The 11,994-nt window shown below is 44.0% G+C and overlaps 1 protein-coding gene across 1 annotated transcript; it reads left to right on the top strand.

The window, feature by feature from the left end:
• Positions 1–153: 153 nt before the first annotated feature.
• On the top strand, positions 154–11,364 carry LOC149333077 (uncharacterized). Its single transcript, XM_089555978.1, has 7 exons — positions 154–286; positions 2,711–2,927; positions 4,464–4,597; positions 7,707–7,819; positions 8,471–8,648; positions 9,531–9,667; positions 10,642–11,364. Exons 2-7 carry the CDS (start codon positions 2,739–2,741, stop codon positions 11,067–11,069), a joined length of 1,179 nt encoding a protein of 392 aa, XP_089412104.1. The 5' UTR covers positions 154–286; positions 2,711–2,738; the 3' UTR covers positions 11,070–11,364.
• Positions 11,365–11,994: the final 630 nt, after the last annotated feature.

Genomic DNA, 11,994 nt, shown 5'->3' on the forward strand with positions numbered 1-11,994 from the left:
ACTGATCTTTGATTTGCTCTCATTTACCTAGCTTGGTGCAACTTTGGTCCGAGTACAAGCTAGCATTCGGTTTAAAGCTTATCTATACACATTGCATTGAAGGTTAGCGTTCGTTCTTTTTCTCTTTCTGCTGCCTTTATCCAGTCTGTCCACTCTTCGCGCATTTTGTATATAAACGCGGCTGGCGGCGCGCTTGTTTGCTGTGGCTTCTGGGCCGGGGCAAGCAGGCTTCCAGGCACACTGAAACCAGTCGTCAGTCGGCGCAGCCTGAGGGCACTCTCTGAAGGTAAGCAGTGCCAACATGCTTTTGCAAATTTCTGTAGCCTGCACAGTCCTGAGCATATACCAGAGTTTTAAAAAAGCTCTAGAAAACATCATGGTGGTCAACGAAACGCATTCTGCAAACGACTGTACCGCAACGGTGTACAGTCGTTTTGAGAACATTTTTTGAGAACATTATACGAGTAGAGGCAAGGAAGAATGTTAAATACAGCAGCTCTGGCAATGAACGCGGTTAGTGAATCAGAGTGGCAAAGTTTTCGTTGACCATGTAGACGTTAAACAGCTTAACTTGCGAATTTTTGTTCACAAATTTGAGCTCAAGATAAAGAAATTTAATTCTTCAAATTTTTCTCTTTACTCTAATGTTCGAAGCCTGTGTGCCTGCATTATATTAGTTAGTGGGTCGTTTGAATGTTTTTTTAAAAGTGACTCGTATAGCTTATCACTGAAGTATTTCAGAAGCTTGAATTTCAAGAATTCAATTCAAATATTAATTGAGCGCTTTTCACATTGCAGCGATGCGGGCTAAATATGGTTTGGTTTGGCTTGGTCTTATACTATTAACGCCCCAAGGTGACTGAGTATCTGAGGGACACCGTAGTGGAGGACTACGGATGATTTCAACCACCTAGTGTTCATTAACGTACACTTATATCACACGGTACAAAGGACTCTCTCATTTCTCCCCCTTCGAAATGCGACCTACGTGGCCGGGGTAGAACCCGCGCCTTTCGGGTCAGCCGCAAGTGCCATAAGCACCGAGCCACCACAGCGACGCGAGCTAAATATGATCAAGCGATGTAATAACAACATTCACACCTACCCTTTTGTTCAGTGTTACGCATGGAATTCGAAAAGAGTTCCCACAGGAGGTCCGAAAAATTGTAAACTGTACGGTTTGACGAGCCGAAGCATTTTATGGGCTACGAGGGAGGGCCTCATATTAATTTAGAATTTGTGGCGTGCGCCCAAATGGCACAGCAGAACTGGAGTTCTTGTGCTTTAGCGTCCTTCTAAATACGGCTCCCGGTATCGAACCCATGACCTTCCCCAAAGAAGGCATAGATAGAAGCCATGCCGATGTCGAATCGCAAGCCAGTGAGAAGGGTCATCTGCATGCAGCGCAATCTACTGAGGTCTACACGACAACCAAGCTTGCACTTAAGCAAATATATCACGCTAGACAGTACGAAAGGCTTTCCAATACTAGTGAGTAAAAGTTGTAAATTGCGCAGCTTATGCTTTCTTTAGAAAAGTACAAGCAGCCTAAGACCGGTTCATTAATTGTCTGTCTGGTTCTTTTAGGATGAAGTACTTCATTCTAACGCCGGTTGTGTGTGTCTGGATACTGAATTTTTACCCATTTTGTCAGCTGTTTGTAGTGTGCCGTAGTAAGTGCTTTATGACTTCTTTTACTCAGTGCGTATATGAAAGACATCATGGGAATTGTTCTAGCTTCCGCTTTTTACATACGCTCAGTGCTTTACTTGTTACACGAACGAAGCCTAATGAGATGACATTCCAAACAATTCTGGACAAAAGCGTTTTTGAACTGAAAGCCGTTCATGATCACAGTTCTTTCAAATAATGGGAGATTTCACTATAAGAATTAATATATCTGGAGATCACCCGACGGGAGACTTGTATTTTTTTCTATTAACCTTTTTACGATGATCGCCAAGAAAGTTCCTCATTGCTTTTCTATGGAAGTCTTAACTGTTCAATGCTAAGGATGGAAACAATTTAAAATAAAGATTTCGCTGCATATCAGAAGAATGCGCCATTATCTTCAAAATTTCCTTAACAATGTGTTACAATTTTCCGATTTCCAAAATTTTTCTCCGAGAATGTTGGACATGCGAAATATAGTCAATTACTCATTAATTTTTCGAACCAATGAAGATTGTATTCTACAGTAAACAAGGCCCTAACATTTTGTATGGGAAATAAAGCGCTAACGCAAAATTGAGCTCGTCTTGAAAGGTACCTAACCGAAAAGACTGAATACACAGAATGATACGTGCATGATTTTGTTTCTGTTTGAACTGGTATGCCTATGCCATGTAGTTGTGTAAAGAAACTAATACCGCGCTATAATGCATATAAAATGTAGATTGCAAATGCGGAAAACGTAACTACTTTCCCATGTTAAATGTTCAAGTATAGTACAGGCCATGACGACGAAAACAAATGGGAAAGACCTTCTTGTTAAACGGCTCCCAATACAGTATTATTTCAGTTTTCCGAATGCCATGAAATACTTTGCTCTTTTCCTTCAAGGGCTTCGTCTTCGTGAACAGCATTAGAAATGAGATCACTCATGGTTGCCTCATTGCAGGGACAACCTTAACATACCACAGCATGCCCAGCGGTGCTCATTGATAATAACATCAGAAACCGGGATATTTTATTTTTTTACATTTTCCAGGCGCTGCGCAAACGCACCAGCTGCGAAAATGGCGCTCACAATCTTTGGAAAAGCACTCTTCTTTGCCATCGCGACTAGCATGGGCATCTGGATGAAAGCGTACGTGAAAACGAACGTATTATTCCACGGAGAGTCCATCCTCATTCCGAAGAACCGGACATATCCAGTTGAATTCGACAGCCCCCAGTATGGAGAGCACAAGTTCGTCAATCTATCGGTGAGTATCTGGTGCTGGTGCTTGTAAGGCTGCCATCGAAGCCCGACTTGCTGACATTATTGCGCCTGACATGCTTGAATTTTGGCCGTTTCTGAAGGTATCAAAAGCGCAAAGGCAGAGGTTTTTCTAGGTTGGGATTGAAGGACAAGGACTTGCAATATCAGGAACATTGCCAATGTAGCAAGCATGAATGTTCGGGATAACCTTGAACAATGTTATAGCTAACCTGCACTATCAATATCTTTACAGTATTATACAAATTTCTGCCGCCTACGTTTGTTGAACTGTGCCTTTCTATTAAGAATTAACCACTTTGAAAGAACATTCTAAAAGATGCCTAGCCAGTTTGTATTTCACATTGCTATCGTTAGATGGAAGCTCCACTGCCTATGCGTTGAGCGGCGGCCGGTGTCAGGACCGAACATTCGTGATCACGTGAATCTCCCTCCTCTCTGGACATAGGCAATGACTCCCACCTCGCGCTAACTTTGTCGTCGTCAGGTGGGCCGAACAGTGCCAGCAAAATGGCACTAAACGCATTAAAACGTCTCACGAGAAAACATGTAGAAGTGATTAGTTTTCGCGGCATCCAGCGCGTCTGCGCAGTTGAAGCCGCCACAGTTATGATAAAACAGCCAGAGGCGACGCTGTGCATAAGTCGAGTTGCAGGAGGGCCACAGATGAAGCCGAGGTGGAGCCTCGTGCTCTGAACGCTGCACGTACGCTGGAAGCAAGAGCCACAAACATGCGGCGGGTCGAACATAGGGTGAACGCTCTCGGGACGCTCCCCGCTAACGCCAAGCGCGAAAAGATGCTCCATGCAGTGTCCATATAGTTCTCACGCCTTAACGCACACGTTCCAACCTGGCAAAACAAAAACAATCAGCTTGCAAAACTAATGCAACAATTCCAAAGGCAGACTATGGAAATGGCAGCGCTCACCGTTCAATTTATCACGGTTCGGTGTCAATCGCCATTTTATTTCATGTATTTATGCATGTCATTAAGACATCATTTGCAAAATAAAGAACTTGCCAACGGAAAGCACACCGTGGGCCCCAAGCGTACTCTGATATCTTAGCACATGAGCTTCCAAGCCGCCATCCAAACTCAACAGTCACGGCTCAGTGTTCGAGCAGCGTTTCCCCTCTGCATCGACAATATGCATCTGGTAAACCGTGGTGTGCCAGTAAAGATAAACTAAGTGATGCTAAGAAGCGTACGAAACATTTCTGCCAAAATCACATTGCAAATAATTTTTTCAAGCGGGGTATACGAATCGCAACACGGTGCTTGTGACTAGCAAATTTATTATTAATGCAGCATCCATATTGAAGCTCGTACGCCTCTCATTCACGTTTCGTTCGCAAAGTGACGTTATAAAGCAAATGTCAGACGCATCATGTAATGAAAAAGGCCACTTGTGATGACCGCTTCTGTATGTCATAAACGAAGCAACCAATCGTGGTTTTGTGATGCGTGTTTTTGGTAAATAATAAAAAAACGCCTTTCTAACGCAAGCTTCTTCTTACTCAGGACATCACAGTCCATTACGTTACCAGGGGCTGCGACGCAGAGGGCAACCGACCTATGCTGCTCTTGCTACACGGTTTCCTGGACTTCTGGTTTATCTGGAACAGGCAGATACCAAAGCTCAGCGAGGAGTTCTGGTGCGTGCAGTTTTACTTTTTTTTCAGTTCCGTCTTGTAATATAAAACTAGCCAGGAAATCAGAATAGAAAGCTCGCAAAGGAAATCAGTTTCTTACGGTGATTAAAGATCTATATTTAATTTACTGTTAAGAGCAAAAGTAGGACGTAGAGCACCAAAGAGGTAAGAGCACAGGTAGAGCACAGGTTTTATGGGTATATGGCGAACAAACTAAGGGAACAAACAAACAAAATAGGGTACATGGCGAACAAACTAAGCAGGATTATTTGCGGATAATGCCGCTGCTGCAGCTACTGTTTGTACCAGTGATATATATATAAATGCTGTGCGCTTTGAAATAAGAGACTATTCAAGATGATTTGTAAAAGTCAGTAGAAAGCCATTCCAGAGCGCGCCAATGTGCGTCTCACAACACTATAGCTTGTGCCATTTCACTATCTCTCACTCTAAGATGAGAGATAAGCTTTTAAGGGCCCACGGCGCCGCCAGAGGTTCGCCGCGGTATCCGGCTGCCAGCTTGATAGCAGGCTTGTGGCACTCGTGCTTTGTAGGGCAACTATGTGACTACTGGAGAGATCGAGAGCAATGGGGGTACGATATGTGCTAAGGAAAAGGTGCAGTAGCTGCTTCATAGCGGTGACCAGAGCGTAAGGGAAGGAAAAGAAGGGCTTGACAAAAACTGGCCGCAGCAGAGGACACTGGACTAATTTCGACCAGGTGGTGCTCTCTAGCTCGCGATAAACAATTATCACGCAGAGACACACAGGCATTTTTGCACTTGGTATGATGAGGCATACAGTCCCAAAGATGCTCGGAGGCTATGAGGGACGCCGTAGTGGAGGGTTTTGGTTTAATCTGAACCAACTGGGGGCAATTTTACCTTAAATAACAACGCAATGAGCACAGGCGCTTTTGCGTTCCGCGCTTTCGCATTTGGCCACCTTGGGAACCGATCATCACAACGACTAAGCCATCGCGGCGTACCATGTATAAAACCTCTGGTGTGAGAGCCAAGTGGTTTTGTTGTTCGGAATAGTTTACTACCTTTTATTGCCGCCTTCATAGAGCACTAAGAAGTCAAAAGCTAGGAAAGGAGCTTCGCCTAAATGTGTCAGCTGTTTCGCAGCACTGGTGTAAAAACAAAGAGAGAGAGAGACCTAAATGTGATAGAGACGAAAGACAGGTCGGTTATCCAAGAGTCTGTTCCGGTTACCTGCACTCTAAGCAGAAAGGTGTAAAAAAGAAGTAAACGCTGTAAAAAACTCTCTTCCGTAAAAGTGAGAGCGCTAGTGCAAAAGTTATTCCCCCTGTATACTCCGATTTCGGCACATTCGTGTTTAGAGTGTACACTACATGGGCTGCATTTGAGAAGGGGAAACAAACTTAAAGGAAGCATTTGATACAAGGACCAACTACGCTGGGGAAAAATGTCCAATAGAAAGTGTGAGCTGATCACTCAACGGTGATACCTTCTGGAAACGGAATTGAAGAGCACACATCATTTATTACAGGGGTAGAATTCGGACACAAAACAGAAAGAAAGAGGACGAAATGGACTTTGGCTCTATATGTAGTGCTAAACCAATGAATTGCAGTGCATGAAAGAGGCAGAGTGGTTTTTAAAGGAAAAAAAACAGAGAACAGTGTACAGGCTGTGGAGAGGAGGCTAGGAAATTTTATAGGATATAGTAGAGGCAACAGGCACGCGTCAGTATTTATCACAAATCAACGAGAGCCTCCTCTGTGTGGAAGTGAGCTGATCAGGTAATGACTATTATAATGACTGTGAAGAGCTACTGCATTAGATATGTTTCTGGCCACGTGATTCTCTCGGACGTAAACATCTCTACATTAGACTTAAGCCCCTTTTACGGTGTCAAGAAAGCGCTGAGCACGGGGTAACTGCGGTAAGCTGGTGTAGGATAAGATGGTGTTAAGTTGCGTAGGGGACTCGATCCAGGCAACTGGCGTCGCAGCTGTATAGGAACGTTGTAATAAAAACTTTCACATTCCGACCATGGTAAAAAAAGTGGTCTCAGCGCGCGTTTTTTATGTGCGGGTGCCCATCGTTTGAAAACGATGTGCGGGTGCCCTCCCTCAGTTGTAAAAAGGTAATGTCCAATGGGAGAAAAACTTTTAAAGTTGGCTTCTTTGGGAACATTTGAATATTGCACAAAACCTCTCCCAGATTATCATTTGTGTAGTTTCTACCACGTCCTCAATACACAAATCTTCACTCAGCGCCGTTTTCATCATAATCGTTATATTTATTTCGGTTATGTAGATATATAAGCGAATGTGTTTCGTTTCTTAATGTTCATGCTTGTTAAACAAGGAAACAGAAATTGCACTCAAAAGAGCTCCCGTAAAACGCGAGATCCTCAGGCATGGAAACGACTTTCTATGTTAATTGCACTCGCCTAGATTTAGATAGCACCACGGTGTTTCTACAAAAATAAAGGCTGCACCTGTTCACTGTACGTAACGTCCTCGCTGACCCCGCCCTAATGTTGCGAGTGGCGTGTACTCACGGATGTCCCTAGACTAAACTTATTATGAAACTTGGAGGTGACTGCGATGCTGCTACTGTTCTCACTAGTTATACCTAAAAGCGGGCAAGTAGTCATAGAAACCTTTTCGAGAGCCGGTTTTCCGGAGCTTTCTTGAGCGATAAAAAGAAGAGACTCTAGCACCGAAGAGGATGTGCCACATTACTACATGCCTAGTGACAGCAGCGAACTAATATTTTCTTCAGACCAGTACGCTTGGAAAATAATCTTAGTATATGTCTGGGTCATCATTCATAAGGATTCTCGCGGGTATGTGTACTTACAATCAATTTGTGATTTGCTGATTACTGAATATATCGAGATTGACAGCACAGATGGGTCGGAAGTCATGAAGCGATCTTGTGCACGAAGAGCTTTCCCTTTGAACCCTAGTGTGAAACTTATTAAAGTGTAACTATGTCCCGTCTCCCTCTTCTGCGCAGTCTGCTTATTTCCCATATATCTATCCTTTGTTCAGAAATCAGTCTGCTTGTGTTGGCTCCAGTAATGAGAGCATAATTTTTTTCGAAATGTCTTATACGTCTGTCTGACCATCACAGTGTTGTGGCACCCGACTTACGCGGCTACGGAAACACCACCAGACCAACTGATACAGCCGAGTACCTCATGCCGAAGCTTGTTGGAGATGTGAAAGGACTGCTCGAAGCCCTAAGTAAGTAGTCGCCCGAAAAGGTGTTCTTGCAATTCTTAAGCATGCCTAGTCAAATATTAAGCACGTAAACTCAGCTGAGACTAAAATTTGCCACGTAATTATGTGATCGTGCTAACCCGAAGACCGTGACTATAATGCAAGCGTTTATTATGAGGCGCCATCGATGCCGGAACTTCTTGAATTTTCGCACTGCGCTTACATTCAGGATTCGTTTATGCGACAAGTTTGAAAGCACTACGTTAACTCGTGTTGCAACTAGGCGTGAAGTACTTATACAGGGCTTTCTTTCATTCCCGACGGACTATTTTTCACCGGAACGTAGCATTATTTCTTCCCTGGCGCCTTCGTGAGGGCCACTGGAGAAGAATAAACAAGGAAGCGCGAATTGAGAGCTGCAGAACAGGCCTGCATGACACCAAGAATCAAAGATCAAGGGAAGGTATCTAATATTAAATGGTGATGCGGAATTCTATTCACATGCATAAGCCCGCGACTGTCAAGTTTGTCAGATTTCTAGTTCACACTTAAAGAAACAAATGACAAGAAGAGCTAGCAATAATAAAAATTACATGAAACTTCATTCAGAAAGACACGCCGTGGGTGTGCAGTTTTTCTAACACCGCAGATCATTTTATTTTTCATCCACTGCAGACCCCAACCACACAAGGAAGGTTGTCCTCGTGGGGCACGACTGGGGTGGCATGATCAGCTTTTGCTTCGCCACACTCCACGAGACGATGATCGACAGGATGGTCATCATCAACGGCATGCACCCGAAGGCGTTTCTGAAGCAGGTGTTCAAGAGCCCAACTCAGATGAGGATGTCCTGGTGAGTCCGTCTTCTATCCGTTTCTATGAACCGGGCGGGCCTGGGTGTCAGTATTTGAGAGTCTCATTATTACCCTCCTTCCACTGTTTTAATGGTTCGTAGTTTCGCGCGCAGGAGTAATGGCTGCACACATGTTATCCGAAAATTGTACAATGGCGGCCACATTCAATGCATGTAGAAAAAAGAGCAGCGAGTCATGGTGTAGATTTATAAATGACGGTGCAGAATATTACAGCGTTAGTTATCCTCGTGTGGCTACTAAATGATCTACGATTATGCACCACAACTGGTGTCATTTTGCACTGAATGGCCTATAAGGTTAGCCCTCCAATTAACACAGAGAACGGAAAGATGCTTCTGAGAACGGAGAACACTCCGTGCAAGCTGCGTGTGGCGCATAAGTTATTTGTGATGAGTGTGAATGTAAGTGCAGCTTTTTTCACTAGTGTAATATAAATTTTTCCCACTAATATATGAAGCAGCTGCTCGTGCGTATTTGGCAAAAACTTTACTTAATTATAGGGTAATAGGGATGCATAATGAGTTCTTAAACTTCCATGTACTGGCACAGTTGCCAAAACTGGCATGGTTTTCTGAATGGGTCTCCCGGAATAATATTGCAAACTTGTTTGCTTTTTAGAGGTTCATGTCTAAAAAGATAGGGTGCACCAAAATCAGGAATGTGGTTTATCACTCAGCTTAGCGGAACCGCAGAATGACAAGCGTATGTAGAAGTTCGTATTCAGAGTGCGCATAAAAGGCCTTATTTAGACAGCAACTGAGTCTTCACTTTGCTGGTATGCAACTTACACGTCTTGAAACACGCGAAGCCTGTCCAAAATCGATTCAGCAGCCACTCCCTCACCTTTCTCACATGCGCAGGTACATGCTTCCGTTCCGACGTCCTGACACTCCGGAGAAGTACCTCATCATGAAAGACTTGGAATTCTTGGACAAAGCGCACAAGGGATTCACAGAGAGGGAGGAGTATGCCCACAAGTACATGTACTCGCAGCCAGGTACATACGTTGAGTGCTATAAAATTATCACTAGAAAATTATGCTATAAATAAAACGAGCGGTAGTCAAAGGGAGCGCGGCGTTGAGAGTGTAGGCGCGACTGCGTACTCAAAGCAGTCCCTCCATACCATAACTGGCAGCGCAAGTAAGGTTCCGGAATCTCAAGTTTGAGCAGTAATCAATCCTGGCAGGTCAGCACCTTACTGGCGCCTTCGCCTTTAATCTCTAAAGATAATTGCCGAATTTTCGCAAATCTACGTCATAGTGCGACTGAAAGTTGTATGCAACATATCACATGATACTGATGCAAATTGAGAAAGAAAACGTACAGTAAGCAGTCATGAGTTGGCGTAGTGGGGATCAGGCGTGTATATAGGGGTTTGAAGCGCAGAGTGCGCTGACGGTGCCGACGGCACTGTGACGTTGAACGGGAACCATACAGCTGTCACTGTAGAAATTAAACATTGCCACTGAGAATACACCTTTTTCTTGCTCTCATAAAGTGCCACGTCACTGTTTACACCAGAATCTTAATCGCTGCCATCAAGTAATCAAAGTTATGTTGCTGTTCGCAGCTACATGTGTCTCCTAGAATGAAGATGCATATTGTTCCTCTGGGAGAACAAATAAATACATTGCAATATGAGCATAAGTCTGAACTTTCAATTATTAAATTTCCAATAACAATGAAACAGGGGAACAGGCTACCATTGGCTTTTGATGTGAGAACCGGCAGTGACTATTGTTCTAATGCCTGCTAAAATTTACTTTTTTGCGTGCGTATAAAGAAATATTATTTCCAGACGCATTATTGTAATTCATTTTTGTTGTCCTTGAATATTCCTGCAATTTTCAGTCACAAATTGTTGTTGTGCATGAGGCAAAGTAAAGACATGCCTTCCGCTCCTGCGTATTATAGTCTTGCTGATGCAAGCAACCTGCTAATGAAAAAAAAAAACGTTTTTCGTTTGCAGGAGCACTTACTGGTACTATCAACTACTACCGCGCCTTCAACAACGACAGCGACCAGTTGAACAAGCTACCTTATTACAAGCTTGAAGTGCCGACGCTCATACTTTGGGGAGAACGCGACGCCTTCATCACCACGCCCGTTGCGAGGTACAACCAGGAATGGCTCAAGCGATCTGCTCTGATCTACTACGAGGGAGCTGGACACTTCCCTCTGCGGGAATGCTCAACACCTGTGACAGAACGCATCATAGAATTCGTGAAGACCGGCACCGTTGTTGTTACCAACGAGCGCAGCTGGTCTCCTTGGTGGCAGCGTAGCCCTAAAGAAATGTGCAGGGAATCCAAAGAACCCACGAACAAGGACGCGCCATCCTCGGGTCTTCCTTTCCTTCCGGCGGACGCAGATTTGCCGGAAAACATGCGGCCATAAAAAGTGTCCTGCCCATTCTTTCAGGAGCCTAATTTATGGCCAGCCAACCTCTGTGGGGTTCTAAATAAGGATGAGAAATTAAGACTGAATTTTTTTTTCTAATAATGCTTGGTAATCTACTAAGTGACGTTGAATGCTTTTATCGCATATGAGCATTATCTCCTACCACTGATTCTTACGCTGTCTTCTGCTGCCCATTAACTAATCATCTGACGGGCCTTGATGAGTTAAGAAACTGCTATAGTGGTTGCGTTCTAGGTCGCTTCAACAATGCTGGTAAATAAAGCGAGATTTCTTTTTCTTGAAATTCGTTTCATTTCATCAATATTGTAACCCCGCACCTCCACCAAAATATGTAACGGAAAATAGGACGACAGGTCGCTAACCGGCAGAATACAGCAAGCAGCCAGCCAGCCAGCGCGAGACACTTCAACGTCTTCGAAGACACTTCAGCGCCACCTGAGAACACCAGGTGGCATTATATAGCATCGAAGGTCAAGTACATCGTTCACAAATTTCCAGGCTTTTTTTTAAGTTTTTAAGCAAAGCAGGCAATATCAAAGGAAGCGAAATGCAGCAATGACTGCTTCGCAGTGACTACATCTTCATTCGACGAGAACTTTGGGTAACGGAGTTGATTTCACGGTAAGGTAAACGTACAAAAAGAGCCACAGAGAGTCAGGTGGACATATAAATTAGCACATCAGCGTGGACAGATTTGCTGTAGTTATACCAGGGCCGGGTCAATTCGAGGAGTTGGGAGAAGCATTTGCGCTGCGGATAAAACATGCTTGAATGCAAACACGGCCGTTTATAACGTCTTAAATTTACAACCCCCTCCTGGAGCGCTTACTCCGTTCGCAAATAAAAGGCACGATTAGTTCAGTTTTCTGCAAAGGGTCATAGAGGGAACATTCTAATGGTT

The sequence above is a fragment of the Amblyomma mixtum genome, chromosome 8, assembly GCF_055824585.1.
Source record: "Amblyomma mixtum isolate Tamu chromosome 8, ASM5582458v1, whole genome shotgun sequence".
Lineage (NCBI taxonomy): Eukaryota > Metazoa > Arthropoda > Arachnida > Ixodida > Ixodidae > Amblyomma > Amblyomma mixtum.